This window comes from Pelophylax lessonae, assembly GCF_965119305.1.
Source record: "Pelophylax lessonae genome assembly, chromosome: 4".
Classification (NCBI taxonomy): domain Eukaryota; kingdom Metazoa; phylum Chordata; class Amphibia; order Anura; family Ranidae; genus Pelophylax; species Pelophylax lessonae.
Window position 1 is genome coordinate 125,409,042 of NC_138771.1, and position 21,313 is coordinate 125,430,354.

At 43.3% G+C, this 21,313-nt stretch overlaps 1 protein-coding gene across 3 annotated transcripts in view; it reads right to left on the reverse strand.

Annotated features, from left to right (window-relative positions):
* The window catches only part of EDC3 (enhancer of mRNA decapping 3), a 181,557-nt gene that overhangs the window by 64,483 nt on the left and 95,761 nt on the right, over positions 1–21,313 (reverse strand). For all 3 annotated transcript variants that reach the window (XM_082252838.1, XM_082252836.1, XM_082252837.1), the window contains one exon: positions 2,451–2,604. In XM_082252838.1, coding sequence (XP_082108964.1) covers positions 2,451–2,604 — 154 coding nt within the window. The remainder of the gene's footprint in view (positions 1–2,450; positions 2,605–21,313) is intronic.

Sequence of the window (21,313 nt, forward strand, 5' to 3'; positions counted from 1 at the left end):
CTGTGGCACTGCTGTGCTGTTATGGAAGTCCAGGTTGCTTTGATACTGGCCTTCAGCTCGTCTGCATTGTTGGTTTGGCGTCTCATCTTCCTCTTGGCAATACCCCGCAGATTCTCTATAGGGTTTAGGTCAGGCGAGTTTGCTGGCCAATCAAGCACAGTGATACCATGATCATTAAACTTGGAATTGATACTTTGCAGTGTGGGCAGGTGCCAAGTCCTGCTGGAAAATGAAATCAGCATCTCCATAAAGCTGGTCAGCAGAGGGAAGTATGAAGTGCTCTAGAATTTCCTGGCAGAGAGCTGCGCTGACTTTGGACTTGATAAAACACAGTTGACCAACACTAGCAGATGACATGGCTCCCTAAATCATGACCAACTGAGGAAACATCACACTGGACCTCATGCAACTTGGATTATGTCCCTCTCCACTCTTCCTCCAGACTCTGGGACCTTGAAATGGGAAATTGTCTTTCATCCGAACAGAGGACTTTGGACCACTGAGCAATAGTCCAGTCCTTTTTCTCCTTCGCTCAGGTAAGTTGCTTCTGATGTTGTCTCTGGTTCAGGAGTGGCTTAAGACAAGGAATGCGACAGTTGTAGCCTATGTCCTAGATAAGTCTGTGTGTGGTGGCTCTTGAGGCACTAACACCAGCCGTAGTCCAGTCCTTGTGCTTCTCCCCCAAATTCTTGAATGGCCTTTATTTCACAAGCCTGTAAAGGTTGCAGTTATTCCTGTTGCTTGTGCATCTTTTTTTAACCACACTTTTACCTTCCACTCAACTTTGCATTAAAATGCTTGGAAACAGCACTCGTTGAACAGCCAGCTTCTTTAGCAATGACCTTTTGTGACTTCCCCTCCTTGGAGGGTTTTAATGACTGTCTTCTGGACAACTGTCAAGTCAGCAGTCTTCCCCATGATTGTGTAACCTACTTAACCAATCTGAGAGACCATTTAAATGCTCATGAATCCTTTACAGGTGTTTTGAGGTAATTATGAGACCATGAGTCTACAATATTTAACTTTTTCACAATATTCACATTTTCGGAGAAACAGAATTTTGGGTTTTCATTAGCTGTAAGCCATAATGATCAAAATTAAAAGAAAGAAATGCTTGAAATATATCACTCTGTGTGTAATGAATCTATATAACATATGGAGTTTAAATTTTTTACTTTAATTACAGAAATAAAATGACATTTTTGATGATATTCAAATTTTTTTAGATGCACCTGTAGGCAATGTTTGATCACCGCTAGCTTTCAGTGCAGGTATCCTGCTGCATTGTCACTAGCCCGGCATGGGCACCATTCAGAGAACTCTTTGCATTTTCTTGATGATTGCAAAGTGTCCTTTTGTTGGACAATGTGGAGAGGCAGGACGGCAAAGTCCTGCCCCTAGTCCAATTAGAGAAAGAATGGCATCTGTGCGAAGTGAGCAACTCCCTGTGTTCACAATGCAGCAGTAAAGCCACTTTGCACAGGACCCGAATGCTAGCCGCGATCATTGTAGTAGCGGTGTATACTACAGTGATTTCCAGCTTCCACAGGGATCACACAGGTATGTCACATACACATACTTAGATTGGTCCAAGCTAATGTAGCTATGCATAAAAAGCCATACCTAAATTTCAGCTTTAAGTTAAAGGCCCAGTAGTACACATTGCAATGCAAGCTCGCAAGGGTGATGATACAAAATCATACATTTTGTTACTCAGAGGCTCTACAGACGGTTTTAGGGCTTGATCAGGCGTGCAGCAGCCCTTTGATCGCTTTTCAGGGGCATTTGACAGGCAGGGAGGAGGTGATATGTTGCCTCCTCACTGTCTGTTTCAACCCTCAAAAGACCAAACCACTGCAGCACAACAATGTGCACTACACAGCTGCAGAGCAACTGTGCCTCAGCCCCATTAACTTGAATGGATTACACTTGGCAGGCATTACTGTTGGGTTTAAATTTTGACTGTGGGTCAACCACGTGCTGTTACCGCCCACCTAAACAAGGACACACAGCCACACATACCACTAAACGTGACTCATTCAAGTGAATAGGAACTGCCTGATACCAGGATAGCAACTGTGTGTAATGCATTCAGTTGCAGGACAGGGGTGCGGCACTTTCAGGGTTAAAACAGTCAGTCAGGTGATATCTCATCTCCCTGCCGCCTGTCAGCCATCCTCTGAAAAGCAATCCTATGCAGATCTGAACAAGCTCCAAGTGTATGCAGAAGTTTTCTTGTATTTTGTTCTACATCTTACAATAATCAAACGGTCACTAAGGGAACCATGGAGGTAAATCAATTAAATGTAGGGTGCTTGGATGGTCTTTTAAGGACTTCTGCTGGAACAACGTTAATTTTCATGAACGCATTCACAATGATTTTGTGTAAGTATATACACACAGACATACATACAGAGAGAGGGCAATAGTGAATTAATGTCTTAGCTCACCTGTTGGGCCCACCAAGCAATGTGAGAGCCATTTGACTTGCACAAACGCCTGACATTTCCAACCGTTTCTCCACCGTTAGGCCATGCTTCTCAGCCACACTTAACAGCTTCTTGTGCAGGCTATAAGAGATACTGGGCACCACCAGACCTGAATCTGCAGGACAGACATGAAAGTTGTCAAGAAGAAAGACAGACAAACTGTGCAACAGACAAGCAACGAGAATTATAGGTAGAAACACGTAGTACTCTCATTTTCTCCAAAGCACAGAACTTTAAAAAAAAAAACTGTCAATGGGTTGATCATAGTTTAGTAATACATATTTAAACCAATGTAACTAATAGCCATCTGGGAATGATTTGGCATTATTTTACTTGCTTAAATTATAGACACCTGGAAGACACTGGTATGATGGAGACACTGGTAATGATGTCTAAACCCCAAAAACTTTTTTCGTTTTGGATAGAGTGATTTAAACTCTAGTAAGGTTTTTATTGTTTTCTGTCCCTGCAATAGGCAGATTCACCCTCTCAATTTGTCCTGGTGATCTTTGACCCTGGGACAAAAATGAGGGAAAATCCAAAATTTTGAGTTGTGACCAGAACAGCAATAGAGGGGAAACATTCCAAAGAGGATACTTGTTTTAGTAACACCTATCGAAGAGACCAAAGAGTGCATTTCCTGCTCCGTGGAAAAATTTCTTCTAACTTCCTGTTTTGTCTACAGAATAGAAAAGAAAATCAAATATCCCCAAAGGGGTACTGATGGGAAAAAATGAACAAAAATCTGACGGGTTTCAACCATTTCCTGCTCTATTCAGATAAATTCTTTTGGCTGTAGATATACTTGAAGCAGCATTTACCATGTGTTAAATATACCCTTTATAGTCTCCTATAATAAGCACACAAATGGCATACATTTTATCCCAAGAGCAACACAAATGACTTATGACCACAGAGTGCATTCTCATAGGCAACTTACTGTAATGGCAGACCACCTGTCCACCTGCACTATTCCACAGAGTGGCAAAGTATTGACAATCCATAACAAGTGCCACACCACTTGCATGAAGTCCAGAGTCTCTTGTTCCATCGCACGAAAGCCTGTAAGCTGTGATTAAAAATTGGCATGAAAGCCAAGGCAAGCGGCCAAGCTTTTCACCTCAAAGAGGCCGTTGGTAACTTCTGGCATCGCTTTATCTCTCTCTCTTACATTATGTACCTGAACATCAGCCAAAACTTCACCCTACCTCTCTCTGACCTTCTGTTTCTGCTAGCATAAAATATTTTGACATAAAACAATACTATATCAAAAACTTGAACAGAAACCTAATGTGCACTGAAGGTTCCATTTACATTGAAATGTATGCATTGAGTGCATGTACTTTAAACATGTGATGACAAGCTGCATCGAGTTTGAACATGCGCTGCTTTGATCTGGAGAATTTTTTTTGCAACGTTACTTTTACAATGTAAATGCATTGATATGCACTATTCAATGAATGCCAGCACAACTGGTGTGAATAGGCCCCTAAAACTAAAAAAAGAATGTTTGTTCTTCGCTCACTCTAGAAAAGATTACTTACAATAATTGCGGTCCACACTAAAGCCAAAATCCTGGGTGGTTCACGCCTGCCACTGAGAAGTGGCCATCGGTGATTGCAGTTCTGTCTGACATCTAACCTGAAATTACCCCACACTAACAACAACTTCAGCTCCAGAGCTGTTCTGCTTCTGTCCCGAACAATTGGCGGGTCTCGGCAGACACAGAGTCCGTCTGACCCGCTGACTGGCTCCCACTGTGTTTAATCACAGTGGGTCGCCAGCAGCGAGCCCCAGACTTGGAAGTGCAGGATCACGTACAAGTACATGATTCTGCACAGGAGAGCTTGCCGCTGTAAATGTATAGTATACCATCAGCAAGTGGTAAAGGCTCAACTCACTTTTTTTCCTAAAATCCAGCTCCTCTATGTATCAATATACCAATAAAGTACATTGACTGCCAATAAAAAAAAAAAAAAGTTTTTTGATTTTAAGAACAAGGCCTTACTTTAGCCCTTGCTATATTTCTTAGAAAGTTCATCACTTGCTGGTATTTGGGACGGAGAAACCAGCAAGACACCAGAAGGACTTTAGCAGCCGACCTCATTAGCACACACCCCTCACCCATCAACTATGTTTGCACAGCATCCCTCCACACGTGCATTTGCCTGGCTTCCCCCGCACCCCTCCAGACGGGCTCAGGCCAGGCCACATGCTAAACTCCCTGGAGCTGCATACAGCCCACAGGACACCCCCAACATAGTGCAAAACCTGCCTGATTGGATTGATGGTGTGACCTTCTATTGTATAGTTTGGTAAATCTAAAAGGAGATTGTACAATTAAAAATACCTAGTTGCGCTTTCAGTGTCATTAATTGTCAACGGCACAACACACAAAGAAGCAAACAAACATTTTGCCTCATAAGAAAAATAGGTGACAAACGCAGCATAACGTGCAGTAGAAATAAAACGTGCAACTCGCACTACGCCAAAATGTCCCATGAGCTACTTTGCCATGTGTAGCACAGTTCACTAAAATCAACAGGCTGCCCTAAGTGTCACTGAAAAAATGAGCGTGTGAATGGTTCCTGAAAGTGAAATTGGTGCGTTTTACACAAGAACAAAGAGGCTCCATTCACATCTGTGTGTTTCCAAATGCATGGCAAACCACACAAAAAATTCACGATTTTCAATGCATTTAAAAAAATACTGCTTATGTGCTCCCAAAGTGCAGGCAACGCAACATGCTCTGCGAATGGGCTGGCGAGTGAAAACCTCCAAAACACCCCCAAAAAAAAAAAAAAAAAAGCATGTGGGAACATGACTTTTTGCTACATAGAGATGTGAACGAAGCCTGACAACCGAGTCTCTCCTTCCACTCCCTCCCTATGTACTTTTTTTTTAAACCACTTTCATGCCAGGCCAATTCTGGCACTTCACTCCTACATGTAAAAAACTGGATTTTTGACTTACCATAAAATCCTTTTCTCTTAAGCTCATTGACAGACGCAGACTTCTTGATTGATATCAGTAGGGTTATACTGCCCCCTACAGGAGTAGTTCTGGCTACGCCTATTGGCAGTCCCAGGGGGTATACCCTCTCACTTCCTGCTATAGGATGCCAGTTTTGTAACAAAGCAGTGTCAGAGAAATCATACCAACCCAACTCAAAAATAGAGGGGCGGGTACTGCGTCTGTCAATGAGCTTAAGAGAAAAGGATTTTACGGTAAGTCAAAAACCCAGTTCTCTGTCGCTCATTGACAGACGCAGACTTCTTGATTGATATCAGTAGGGATGTCCCAAAGCAGTGCCATAAATGAGGGGTGGGACAGCACAAACAAATCCACAAGGCTAAACATAGCCAACCAGGTAACACAGGACTCATCGAAACAATCAGATGAGACCCACCTGAGAAACAGAAACCCTCAAGGGAGACTAAGGGACCCCTTAAACAGCAGCCCGCAAAACTTTGCGGCCAAAAGAGGCATCCGCAGATGCCATCACATCAACTTTATAAAACTTTGTATTGTAAAGGTGGGAACAGACGACCAGGTAGCCGCCTCGCCAACCTGAAGTACAGAAGCCAGATGGCGAAAAGACCCAGAAAGCACTAAGCGCCCGAGCAGAATGCGCCTGAACAGGGAAAGGAAGAACCTGACCCTTATCGAATAATCCTGTACCACCGTCTGCCTGACCCATCTGGAAACAGTAGCAGAAGACGCAGGCAACCCTTTCCCAGGACCATCCGTGAGCACAAAAAAGGAATCAGACTCGCAAAAAGAGTCAATAGTTGCCAGGTACACCCAGATTGCCCGAACCAAAACCAAAGCATGCAATGCAATTTTTCGGATGTGTAGGCTGAGGACACAAGGAGGCAAACAAGATGTCTTCATGCAAGTGGAAGCCACCTTCGGAAGGAAGGAAGGTTCCGGACGAGATAGCACTGTATCCCTATGAACCATCAGATAGGAAGAAAGACAGGACAACGCCGCCAGTACTGACACCCTGCGCGCAGAAGTAATAGCCACAAAGAAGGGCCACCTTCTGGAACAAGGTAAGCAGGGGAATCCCCTGAAACTTTGCAAAGGGAGAGTTCTGAAGAACCGACAGCACCAAATTAAGTTCCCAAGGTGGTAACGGAGGTCGCACCGGAGGTACCAGGTGTCACACCCCCTGGATGAAGTACGCACCAGGGAAAAGGTGGCGAATAGCCTTAGGAAGAATATTGCCAAGATGTTTTTTTAGCAGAGAACCTAAGGAATAAAATGGCGGTCACTTCAACTTTTTATGTCACATGGTATTTGCGCAGCAATTTTTCAAATGTTTTTTTTTGGGGGGGGGGGGGGCTGGATTTTTTTATTACCGAAAAATCCTTTTCTCTGAAGTTCATTGACAGACGCAGCTCTATATTCTTCTTAACCATTGAGTTATGCAGCCCCCTATAGGAGTAGGACACTAGGCAGGAAAAATCTTTACCACGCCTATGGGGCAGTCCCTGCAGGCATACATCCACTCACTCTGCTAGAAGATTCAGTTTTGTTGCAAGCAGTGTCAGAAGTAAAAAAAAAACCAACCTACTCTGAAATAGAGGGGCGGGTGCTGCGTCTGTCAATGAACTTCAGAGAAAAGGATTTTATGGCAAGTCAAAAATCCAATTTTCTCTGTCGCTCATTGACAGAGGCAGCTCCATATGCTTCTTAACCATTGGGATGTCCCAAAGCAGTATTTGCATGAGGGGTGGGAAAACGCAGAGAAAGTACGTAATTCCCCAAAGGCTCAAACTTAGCCAACCAGGTAACCTGGAGCTCAACCAGGAGCAACTGGAGCTCAGCTAGAAACAATATACACCCTCAAAGAGAAAAATTTCTCTTTTAAACAGCAGCCTGCAAAACCTTGCGGCCAAAAGAAGCATCAGAGGATGCTGACACATCTACTTTGTAGAATTTATTTAACGAGTGCACAGATGACCAAGTTGCCGCATATGGCGAAATGCCCAAGAGGCACTCAGCGCCTTAGCAGAATGCGTCTTCACAGGGAAAGGTGGAACCTGACACTTAAGTGAATACGCCTGTACCACCGTCTGCCTGATCCATCTGGATATGGTCGTAGCAGATGCAGCTAATCCCTTCCGAGGTCCTTCAGTGAGGACAAAAAGTCTGATTTCCTGAAAGACTCAGTAACCGCCAGGCAAACCCTAATTGCCCGTACCACAGCCAAATAATGCAAGGCAATTTCCTTGGGATGCTTGGGCTTAGGACAGAGTGAAGGCAGCACAATGTCTTCATTCACTGGAAATCAGAAACCACCTTAGGAAGAAACTAAAGATTAGGTCGAAGTACCACTTAATCTCTGTGGACAACCAGAGAAGAACGGCAGGACAGCGCCACCAACTCAGACAATCTGCGGGCAGAGGTAATAGCCACCAAAAAGGCAATCTTCTGTGACAGTGTAAGCAGAGGAATCTCCCTATGTTTGCAAAGGGAGGTTTTTGAAGAACAGACAGTACCAAGTTAAGATCCCACAGAGGTAACGGGGACCGTCTCGGACAGTCTAGTCAGCCCCTCAGACAGCCGGGGCCTTAACCGCCTGCCTTGTTAGCGCGCATCAGTCGGCAGGACTGTCCGCTCATCTCGGTCAGGTACCCGGACAGCCGCGAGTAGGCCGCAAAGCCACGGACTAAATTTTCCGCCCGACCCAGCCATGTGAGGCGCAGGCCTGCGGGTGAAGAAAACATCTGCTCCCCCCAAGCCTATAACCACTGCAGGGAGCCCAAAGGACATCCCTGCCCCAGTCACTAACCCTCAGGGGGCTGGGAACTTGCTCAAAGACCCCCGTGTGCAATCCAGTTAGCAACAACCGCATCCACCCCCAAAGCCAGCTCCCACTTAACCCTGGGAGGGGGGCGTGGGGGTAAGTTGGAGCCAAAAGACCACTGTGATTGTTAAAGGGGCTGGGGGAAATGGAAGGGAACCTGGGGGTCTGACCATCCCAAGGAGGGGCCCACGTCCACCCTGAGCCTGCAAGAGCTATGGGGAGGGGGGGACACTACTCACCATACCAACAACAATCGGGTGGGCGCCACTCCGGACAGACTACCTCTTCACTCGGGGTGGTGGTGCTGAAGGCCAAGGGTCACGCTGTGACTCCGGCCAAACCAGGTCGTGTGCGTCCTGGCAAGGCGTTTCACTCACGCCCCAGCCCCCGTCCATTGGAGCAATAACCTGCACACGCTTACTGGATGGACTAGGAGACCTTAAAGATCTAGGATATCCAGTCCGAAACACAGTCCGAATGTTGATTGCAGTTCTCTCAGGAACATAACTAGCTAAAAAAATTAAAATTTTACCAAAGGTTCCCTTAAAAATAAAAAAAAAGCTAAGACCGAAGTCCCAGCCGAGAACTAGGTCCTACTCCTAAACTAGGCAGAAACAAACTGAATCCTACAGCAGAGTGAGTAGGTGTATTCCTTCAGGGACTGCCCCATATGCGTGGTAAAGTTTTTTCCTGCCTAGTGTTCTACTCCTGTAGGGGGCAGCATAACCCAATGGTTAAGAAGAATATGGAGAAAAACAGTTTCATGAAGAAAAACAAAAAGTTAGCCCAATTTTTTTGTATAATTTGAAAGATGATGTTACGCTGAGTAAATAGATACCTAACCCGTTACGCTTTAAAATTGTGCACACTTGTGGAATGGCGCCAAACTTCAGTACTTAAAAATCTCCATAGGCAACACCAACATTTTTTACAGGTTACCAATTTAGAGTTACAGAGGAGGTCTTCGGCTAGAATTGTTGCTCTCGCTCTAATGTTCGCGGCAATACCTGTGGATTGAATACCGTTCATATATGTGGGCGCGATGTATGTATGTATGTATGCGATCACTTCAAGCGCGTGGGGACGGGGGCACGTTACATTTTTTTTTTTATTATTTTTTTTTTACACTTTCCCTTTTTTTTTTTTTTGATCATTTTTATTCCTATTACAAGGAATGTAAACATCCCTTGTAATAGGAATAGTGGATGACAGGTCCTCTTTATGGAGAGATCTGGGGTCAATAAGACCTCAGATCTCTCCTACAGGCTAGAAAGCCTAAGATCAAAAAACAAAACAATCCAGCCAATCGCACGAGCGTGGCGGTGGAAGCACCGGAGGGCGACGGGAGGGGACTGTAAGAACAATCAAGCGGCTGAACAGTCGCTATGATTGTGCTTATGATAAAGAGAATCGCCGGCTAAAAAAAATATCTGAATGATGCCGGCAGCTGCAAGCATCAGTAGTAAGGAAGTGGTTAAAGATGGCCATACACCATGCAATCTGACTGTACAGTCTCTGTCAATTTGTATCAAATCATGCAGGCCCCTGTACTGAAGGGAGATCTAAAGGATATTGTAAAATTAGATTGTATAGAAAGTAGGTGGAAGGCAGTATTGTAATGAGGGAAGGGGAGGTTACATAGTTACATAGTAGTTGAGGTTGAATAAAGACAATAGTCCATCCAGTTCAACCCATGTAGGTGTGTGGACATATTAATTTCCCATACCCCTGAATGTTTTGAGATGTACATCCAAGTGTCTTTTAAAAGTAGCCATACTCCCCCCCCCCCCCCCCCCAGTTACTACCATTTGTGGTAGAGAGTTCCACAATCTTATAGCCCGGTTAAAAATCCCCTGCGTAACCTTAGGTTAAAAGCGCTTCTCCTCTAATCGCATTGTATGGCCTTGTGTCCTCTTACATTCCTTTGCGACTGAATAGTTTTTTTTTCTATGCGGAGATCACCGTTGAGGTATTTGTAAATCGCTATCAGGTCCCCTCTCAGGCGTCTCTTCTCCAGGGAGAATAAATCAAGCGCTTGTAAGCGGTCTTAATAATTAAGGTCTTCCAATCCCCTAATTGGTTTAGTTGCCCTTCTCTGGACTCTCTCCAGCTCCAACACATCCCTTCTGAAGACTGGCGACCAGAACTGGACAGGTGTCATCCAAAGTGGTGAACATCATTATTTACATCTCCAAATATACAGTAGAAACCTGAATACAGTTTGAAGCTCTTGACAGAGCAACAAAGCATTGCTAGAAACTGTAAATACTGCAAGTTCTTAGTGTATGTGTGTTCAGTATTCCATTGTAAAATTTATTCAGTCAACAAAAAGCATGTTCTGAAGGTCATGCAAGTAACATTCACTAAAGCTGGCTATACTAATGTAGAAGGTTGAACAAAAAAAAAATCATTTTTAGAACATTCATGGCGTCAAACTGACTAACATTTTTGACCACAGTTATGAGGTATAAACATTTTTTAAAAATTCAAAAGAAGAATGGAAAAGGTTTCTTAAAATGTGAATCATACTTCTTTTAATGCAATGTGGGTCCCGAAAAAAAAGTAGACTTTGAAACAATGGCATGGCAATCAAACAAAATTTTTCAGGGTGTTCATACAAAATTTGTTGAAACCATAATGGTACTATCAAAGGCGTTTTTTTCTGAATTCCTGTAAGAACAAAATTCTAATGATGTATGTCTAGCTTAACAGGCCAATCATGGATTTAAATGCTGACTGATGTAGACAGACCTCAATACTCAAACTACAAGGGTGGTCAACCATCAGATTTAAAACGTGTTCAGGGAAATTGCGTGATTTTGTAAGAATCATGCATGAGGTGTTAGCTGCAAACTAGAACCAACCTATGCACAATCAGTACATGCTACAGACACAAGTCCTGTGATCACAATGTGTTGAAAGTGGCCATGTATGAATAGACTTCGAGTGTTTCGAGCCTTGTTGACACTTAGTACCATACATGAATGAAGGATAACAAGCTGTTAGACAGGTTACTCCAGCTGCACCTGCTTCTACAGCTGTTCCGTGGTCACACGCAATGCTTCTTCCATTCACACAGGTGCTCATTCATCTACTCAAGACTGTTCAATCCTTTGCTTAACACATTCTTCACCACCCTTCTACCTATATTTTCTTTACAGCCTACTTGTTCCCTTGCTAATGCATCGTAGGAAATTAAATTCTCAACAGTGTTTTTATCTAATTCAAAGACACTTTTTTAAAAAAAAAATACATTATCAATAATGTAATCCTTTAGGCTAATGGTGCTTAGTTCCTGCTTTCAAAATACCATGCAGTAAAATGTTTCTATTTAGCTCCAAACATCCTTGTAATATATGTTTGGGTATAGAGGTTTATGTGTACATTAAAACAAAATATGCAACGTTTCTTTTTTGCACACATTTTCACTATGTCAGGTTTGAAAGAATTTGGTTATTGAGATTAGTCAGACCATGATGACAACTGACAAACTGTTATGGTTTTAATTGACAACTTTTCTTCAAGGTTGAAGTTGTGTGCAGTTGAACAATTGCATAACCTGGTGCAAAATATCTATTAATATACTGTTGTGAGGCCTAAACCACATTTGTTCGGTCTAGTTTTCTTTAAATATACAAATATTTTGGAAAATTTACCTTGAAATATTAATTTTTCAAGACGATGATTGCTGCACAGGTTTCAGGAATTATGCGTCCCAATGACTGTGCAGAGATTCCTGTGCTGAACTTTAGATCCTCCAAACTCCCACCAGTGGCTAGGAAACGTAAGGTTGCAATGAGTCTCTGGTCTGGAGTTATAGAGCGTCTCAAAACTGTGCCTTGTTGTTAATTGGGGTGACACTAATTAATCCTAATAGATGTTGAAAACAGTCACCTGGCATACGTAGATTGTTCCTAAAGTCATCAGGATTATTCTCCTTCAATTCCTTCAGTAATTTCATGTGTTAAAAATGCTCTCTGTTCCACGGCCAATCCTTGCTCCATATTCTTCTCCTTTTATTTCGCTCTTTCTCCATTTCTTGTATGGCCAGCACTACCAGCATTGCAATAGCAATGTTTTTTTGTGTTTCATTTACACATTCCATAGTGAATAAACGAAGATTTGCTGCACAAACGAACACGATAAAATATTTCCTGCTACCACGAACTATCGACCATCCCCACAGGAAATGTACAGGTGTGAAAGGTCAAATATTGCATCACTTCCCCAAACCAATTTTCCTAATGTTAAATTGTCACATAGTGTGGCATTCTAACGATTCATCGGTCAAAATTTTGAAACTGCATGATGGTAGAGTCGTTAGCTCTAAACAACCGGTTTGTTGTTTACACTGAACTTGACCAGCCAATTTTTCGGCCAGCATAAGATAAAAAAATATAAAAATAAATAAATATAGAGTTGATCCCAGGTAGGGGCAACTGATAACTATCACCATACCCACACTGCTGGTGGGCCTGAAGGACTAGAATTGAACATTGCTGTTCTAGGCCCCAGTCTCAGCAAATATATTTCACAGTAACTGCCAACAAATAATTCACCTTAAAAAATGTATGCATTTTGTAATTGTTTTCGAAGCCTAAATTGGGACAGAAGTTCAAAATTTGGGTTATAATACAGGGGGAACTACCACCGTGCAGTACTTACACCCCATTCACACTTGACAAACTCCATGTTTTCCAATGACAACCATTCATATGTGTGTGACTTAAATTGCAGCGACTTCAAAGTAGTTTATGCACTGCTTTGGTCCAATTTGAGGGCCATAGACTTCAATGTTCCCTTCAAAAGTTGCATGAAAGTTGTACCTGAATCTTTTACATGCAATAATGGGTCTGACTTTGCAGAGAGACAACAAGTCACCTCCAAGGGGCAGCCATTCAAAATTGCAATCCAAAGTTGCCAGACTTTGGAGTCATGTGTGAAAGGAGCCGTAAAGAGGATCTTCAGGTGAATGTGCCAAAAACTGTAGCTGCGGACTTTTATTAAACAGACCCTTACCTGTCCAAGCATCCAGCGAGTTCCTCACCAGACCGATTTACTAAAAAGGTGTAATGTATATCAGCGCAACTAAATAACTAAAGTATTTAAGTATCAAAAAATATTGTGGCTGCAATATCAAAGTGGTGAATCACTACACATAAAATCAATGAATATATTAAGTGATATCGCGCTACAATAAAGTGCTAATAACAAAAAATTGCTGTTCAATTCGAACAGTAAAAAATACTGTGCAGTGCAAATAACAAAAGTTGCTGTGCAAAGGTGCAATAATTAAAAGGAATTATTGCACCTTTGCACAGCAACTTTTGTTATTTGCACTGCACAATATTTTTTGCTGTTTGAATAGAACAGCAATTTTTTGTTATTAGCACTTTATTGTAGCGCGATATCACTTTATATATTCACCAGACCGATTGTTCATCAATCTTTGGGTCCCTGGCGCCGGCATCTTAACTGTGGGCAGAGGGCTGTGACTGCTTGTGGCTTCACAGCCAGCACCCCAATGCACATGTGCATGCTGCACTGCACTTTGTAAATGGCCCTGCAGCTTTCTGGGACCTATGATGTGTCCCAGAAGGTTGCAGGCTGGGAGAGGGGAGCAAAACTTCCACTCAGATTGCGTACTTGTCAAAACCAGGTACCCCCTCCCCCACAAAAAAAAAAGAATCCAAATGTGGCAGAGGAGGGGGAGGAGCCAAACATCCCCTTTTTGGTGATGTTTAACTTAAATAAAGACACAACGGGTGATATAGAGGCTATGCCTGCATTCAAACTGGAGCACATTGTAGGCAGTGCAGGTAGCTTATTCCTAGTGATTTTGGGGCATTTTACAAATGTTGTGCAAGTGTATTTGCACATGTGTCAAGGTTCAGGTTTTGGAGAGGAGTTTTCATGCAATTATAGGCACACCTATTGAAGTCTATGGGGGGTGCAAATGTCTAAAATTTGGTCAAAAAAATCTCAGTGGGCAACTGGATGTACTGTACAAGTATGAACAGTGACAATCAGAAAAAATTCTGCAGGCTGAGTGTAGTCAGACATAGGTACACAAGATAAAAAATACTCAAGAAATAATGGGGGCTAATATAGACAGAATACGTTATATTATTTTGATGACAGCATTGAAACAAAATGCACTTTTTATCTAAAGCCCACTGCACTAATCCCAAAATAGATGTTTTATTACAAATGCAAAACAATGCGTTTACTTCTAGATTCGTCATTTAGAGCATGTATGCAGCCTGCATTTACCTCCATGTGCACTGGGGTGGAGCACATCTTTCTGCTGTTTGCAAAGACCGGGTATAAAACCCCTTCAAACCTTACAGCACTATTACTCACTGCCAAAACTTGCTTATTTAACAATGGCTACCAGAATTAATTTAAAAAGCTATTCAGAATGCTAATAATGCAGTCCAGTCCATGGGGAAAGCAAGCACAGGATTTTCTGTACATACCTTAGGTAAGCACATGTAGCATATTTTAAAAAACATCCACATGTAGGTCACTGATATATAATAAGAAGCAATTCCTGAAAGTCCTTAAAGTGGAACTTCAGTCAGAAAATTAGGACCCGATAGATCCCTTTAGGCTGGCCTCTTTTGAAGGTATAGCTATGTAAAAAACATTAAACATGAGTGTTTATACGGTTTAAAATCCAGCAAAGCAGTGTCTCATCCTGCTCTGCACATGCTCAGTTGCTCTATATTCTTAGCACTGTGCCTAAAATCAAAGCCACTAGAGGCCAATCAGTGGACAGCTTTAAGATTTACTGATGCTGAAGGGGGAAGAAAGCAACTGGAATGACACACACTGTGCGGAGGGAACACAGATTAGGGAGGGAGAAAAGAAAAGCAGGAGGGATTACTGGTCAAGCTCTGCTGCCAGGGAGACACAAAAGAGAAACTTTAACCTCCCTGGCGGTATTCCCGAGTGTGGCTCGGGGTGGAATTTCAGTGCCATTAGCGGTAACCCCGAGCCACATTTGGGGTACCACCAGGGAGACATTGCTGGATCCTGGAATAGGTTACTTACCTTGTCCCCAGGATCCCGCAATGTATTCCGGCAGTGTACGGTGGCCAGATCTTCCGCCTGATGCTGTGTGCCCCGGCTTCCATTCCCTGCGAGTGTCATGTCGCAGGGGGTGGAACAGGCGGCAAATTCAAAAAGTAAAAACACACAAACACTGATATATTGTAATCCTATAGGATTACATTACTAAATAAAATAAATTGACCTTTGTTTGCTCCCCAGTGCCCTTGCCTGCAGTTTTACTGTACGATAGATAGATAGATAGATAGATAGATAGATAGATAGATAGATAGATAGATAGATAGCAGTGGCGTAACTAGAACCTCCAGGGCCCCGATGCAAGAAACCATAAAGGGCCCCCCGGACGGGGCCCTTCCCTCCCAGCCTGGTGGCGAAACGCCAGGGTCGGTCGCAAGTGCAATGTTTGTGTGGTAGTTCTTCCATTGGTGTCAGTAGTTTTTTATTTTAATGACATTTTTCTAGCATTTGCTCTATTCATTTTTTATTTTTTTATTTTTTTTTTTTTTTACAATATGGATGGTAGGAAGAGGACAGTGGGGATGAAGATGACAGGGATGGGGTAATAGGAAGAGGACAGTGGGGATGAAGATGACAGGGATGGGATGGTAGGAAGAGGACAGTGGGGATGAAGATGACAGGGATGGGATGGTAGGAAGAGGACATTGGGGATGAAGATGACAGGGATGGGGTGGTAGGAAGAGGACAGTGGGGATGAAGATGACAGGGGTGGGATGGTAGGAAGAGGACAGTGGGGATGAAGATGACAGGGATGGGATGGTAGGAAGAGGACAGTGGGGATGAAGATGACAGGGGGTGGGGTGGTAGGAGTTTTACATACACCCCTCCATCTTCATACACCCCCCCCCTCCATCTTCACCCCCTAGCACCATACACCTCCACCCCCCCCCTTGCAAGTTAGTATTATATTAGTTATACATATCACAGTCCTCAGATCGGCGCCTGTTGCAGACTCTGCAGAGTGGAGAGAGCTGTTCCCGCCTCCTCTCCTCTGTGTGCTGTACAGGAAACACACAGGAAGGGGGAGGGGCGGGTTCATTGCCCGTCTCTTGCTTGTCTCTGCTCTCACCACGCAGGCAGCCGCAGCTGGGGAGAGAGACAAGCTGGCAGCAGCTGCCGTGTGTGTAACTCGCTGAGGATCGGGGAGATCCGGTCTCAGCTGCGCTTGCCGCTCATCCTTTCTATACATACAGGGGGCCCTCTCGGGCCCCCTGCAGCATGGGGCCCGGTCGCCATGGCGACCCCTGTATGTCCGCGATAGATAGATAGATAGATAGATAGATAGATAGATAGATAGATAGATAGATAGATAGATAGATAGATAGATAGATAGATAGATAGATAGATAGATAGATAGATAGATAGATGGTACCGCTTTCAGCACCTAAAATCTGAAATAATCATACCGCCAGGGAGGTTAAGAATAGTGTCTTCTCTTAACTTATCTCCCTGATATTCTCTCCTTTCGCCCTCTTCAGAAGATCTGTAAACTTCAACACTGTAGCCTTCCTCTCATTCTGAGTCAAGACATACAATCAAGGCTGGAAATGAACATATTTTAATTGGAGAATGTGGCATACAGTTTGAGACCAAGGAGAAGAGGAGAGTTTCAAATAAGAAAGTGGCCGCCTCTGGGCTTAAAAAAACCTGGCAGACTCCAGCAAGAAGAAACAGGGGCAACGCTGGAAGCAATTTACAGCACATAATTTTGGTAGCATAATTATTGAACCCCTTAGAGATAGCACATGCCGACCCTTTAAGGGGTTTAGAAAGCAGAGCCGGGCTGATCATCATGTGACTGCCGTGATTGGCGGTCATATGATCAGTAAGCCACGTTAAATGTGCTGGGAGTACGCAGGGCACAGCCCATTTGGCAGTATTGCACCCAAATACACCCCCGCTCTGCGCCAAGGCCCAGCTGCTGAGAGGCCGCATATTTGCGTGCGCTCGGCGCCAAAGAATTAATGTGGAATGTATAATCTTTTGTTGAAGAAGTATTAAACCTAATAACAAAATATTGCAGCTTACCAATCATTAGATGTAGTGGCTGCATCAGTTATTTTCTTTGGCTTTGTTCCCTCTGTGTTAACCTGCTGATCAGGGCAGTAACACAACTCCTGTATTAGTGAGACACTACTCTGTATAAATGAGAACAGGAGGCACAGCAGACAGTAGCATGGTCAGTCTGGGGGGGGAGGGGAGTGTTAAATGTATTAGTAAAATTAAATACAGTAACAAACTAAGCTCCAGCTCAAACGTTATCAGTTGGAGCAAACCGTTTTTTTCCTTTTGGGATAACATTTTTACATAAATAAAAGCTGATCAGTTAATACACTCCTGCCTGTGTTAAATTGTTTGTCTCATCAATGTGAACTGATACATTCTGCTGGCGAGCTTGTGCTTTTGAAAAACAACAGATGTTCTGTCTGGATCACCAGATGAAAATAGAAGAAAGAAAGCCTATAAAAGAAAATGAATGCAGCCATCACAATTAAGAATTGGTAAGCTGCAATATGATAAAATGTTTGCTTTTGGGTTTACTACCACTTTAAAAGAACATTAAACATTCTATGCATTAGGAGAAAAAAAAACTGTGTGCAGCAACCCTCCTCAGCCCCCCTAATACTTACCTGAGCCCATCTTCATCCAGCGATGTTGCAGGAGTTTCTCAGCTGCCCGGGACTCTCCTCCTCATTGGCTAAAACAGCAGTGTGACGCGATTGGCTCCCGCTGCTGTCAAAGTCAGTCAGCCAATTAGGAGAGAGAAGTGGTGGGGTGGGTCTGAATGGACACAGGAATCTGTGACTCGACTCGGATGCCTCCACAGCAAGCTGCTTGCTGTGGGGGCACTCAACCAGATGGGGGGGGGGGGGCTAGAAGCACAGAAGAGGAACCCGAGAAGAGGGGAATCCGGGCCACTCTGTGCAAAACCAACTGCAGAAAGGAGGTAAATAACAGGTTTGTTATTTAAACAAAAAAATAAAAAAAGACTTTACAATCCCTTTAATTGTTATTGGTAAAGTTCCGCTTTAAATATGGATAATATACTTGTCATAGCTTTCCCAGTTTTATTTTAGACACATTCCTTACCTGGCGTTCATTTCATGAACTACTTTAATTAGGAAATATCTTAATGCCTCTTAAGCATTATTCATATTAACAAATACTACGCAATTAAATTTAATAACAAATTTCTGTGTTCCTGTCCTCACACCTTGCGTGCCACATAGCACTATTCCACTGGCACGCTCTCTCTATACCACGAAGGCAACTTCCAGGAACTGGCAGGCTAGGCGATTAACTCTTTTGCTTCTTGGGAGATGAGCCAGCTCTTAGCACACAATCTAATGAGGAAGGAGACGGTGAAGGAGAAAGTCCTGTCACGCAATGAGGGAGAAACTACAGCTAATGTTTAGACTTTTAATTACTGGGTGACATGTGTGCAGTTAAAGAAGAAACGCCTCCTGCTTCACACACGCAAGGCAATGCTCGTAATACCACTCCTTTAGTAATATGGGATGTTATGTAAACTTTGCACTGGCAGTAAACAGAGTATAGACCACTAGGGGAAAGAAGATAGGATGGTGGGGAGCAATTGGAAGCTAAAAGCAAGCACAAAAATAAATCAAATTAAAGCAAACTGGAAGGGAGGGGGGTTCTCCGAGCAGGCTGAACCCCAGCCAAAATGGAGCATGCTTTTGATAGGAAGCTGAGGGGGGTGGTTGGCTGCTCAGGAAGCCAAGCAATTAAAGAGGCCTAGAGTGGAGGAGGGAGGGGTGCTGTTTGCAAAGTTTTACTATGAGATTTTACAGCTGCTAGTGAAGCCAGGCAGATATCGATAGAGTACTGTTCTTAACACGCAACACACATGCAAAGCAATCATTTACGCTGTGGGAAGGGGCAAGGGTCACTTGTAATATACACAACACACCAGTAACCTATTTTCTGCTTGGGACACTCTTCTTCAATTGAAAATCTTTTTTTTTTTTATTAATAGACAATTCCATCTCACAAATCTCATGCTTAGTACAACACAGAGCATGTTAAAACACAAACTCCTTCAGCACAATGATTTGGCAGTGTGGACAGGAATCTTGCCAAGAAAAAGAACAGGTTAATTGACAGAGCCAAAGATAAACACTATGGAACAAAGCTATGACATGTAGGATTTGTGGCGTGCACAATACAAACTTAACATTATAATGCTAAAACTCTAAAATGTTGTTATAATTCTGGCAATGTTCAACATAACTTGGAAGAATGCTACATTTTCTTATAAAATTTGAAAAACACTGGAAAAGCCTTCATCTGCTGCATTTAGGCTGAATTAATGGGATTCAACTGAATACCACCAATCAGATGTTTCAGAGCAGTGAAGCGCCAAGGTTACAGTAATGCCTGAAGTTATTCCTTTACTGGAGCAGTAAGGCTATAGCCCTACAAACCTATTTACCTCAGTCATTCTCCAAAAGCTAAAACAAATCTGCAGGTGCATCGCAAAAAATTAGAATATTAACAAAAAGTTAATTTATTTCAGTAATTCAATCTAAAAAGTAGACCAACACCAGCAAGTGACATGGCTCCCCAAATCATCTCCGACTGTGGAGACTTCACACTGGACCTCATGCAACTTGGATTCTGTGCCTCTCCACCCTTCCTCCAGACTCTGGGACCTTGATTTCCAATAAAATGCAATATTTTCCAGTCAGTGATGATTTGGGGAGCCATGTCATCTGCTGGTTTTAGTCCATTGTGTTTTATCAAGTCCAAGTAAGGGCAGACCTCTACCAGGAAATTCTAGAGCACTTCATGCTTCCCTCTGCTGACCAGCTTTATGGAGATGTTGTTTTCATTTTCCAGCAGGACTTGGCACCGCCCACACTGCCAAAAGTACCAATACCTGGTTTAATGCTCATAGTATCATTGTACTTGATTGCCAGCAAACTCGCCTGACCTGAATCTGTGGGGTATTGTCAAGAGAAAGATGACCAACACCAGACCCAACAACGCAGAGGAGCTGAAGGCACCTATCAAAGCAACCTGGGCTTCCAAAACACGTCAGCAGTGCCACAGGCTGATCACCTCCATTCAGAGGCGTAACTAGAACCTTTAGGGCCCCGGTGCAAGAAACCATGAAGGGCCCCCCGGACCCCTGGCCGGGGCCCTTCCCTTCAAGCCTGGGGATCTTCCCCTGGGGTGACCAGGGGAGCACACAGGGGCCCAGAGACAGCAGAACACAAGTGAACTGGATAGGAGAAGTGGCGGGGGCAGCATACAGAGAAACCAATCTCCTCTATTTTCCTCGTGCAGCTACAGGAAGAGAAAGGGGGACAGTGATTTCTCTACATGCTGCCCCCCACCGCCCCTCCTATCCAGGTGTACAGGGGAGCCGCACAGGCCCCCTGGAGCATGGGGCCCGGTTGCAATTGCAACCCCAGTAGTTACGCCCCTGCCTCCATTCCACACCGCATTAATGCAGTAACTCATGCAAAAGGAGCCTCGACCAAGTATTGGAATAGTGTGTACCATACCATAAATAGACTTATTTTTCAGTAAGCCAACATTTCTGTATTTTATTTTTTTACTGGTCTTATGTAATATTCTAATTTTCTGAGATACTGAATTTTGGGTTTTCCCTAGCTGTAAGCCTTAATCATCAAAATTAAAAAAAAATGCTTGAAATATTTTACTCTGTGTGTAACGTATCCATATAAGATATATACTTTTTAAATTGAATTTTTTGTCGATATTCTAATTTTTTTGTGATGCACCTGTATAAAGCCAAGCAGTCCAAAGCAATGCAGCAGGCTGTGAGCTGTATTTGCAGTTCATTAGACAGCAGATTGGCAGGGGACCAAAAGAAGATATGTCCAGCAGCCTGCTTAAAGGAGAAGCTCACTTTTTGTAAAAAAAATAA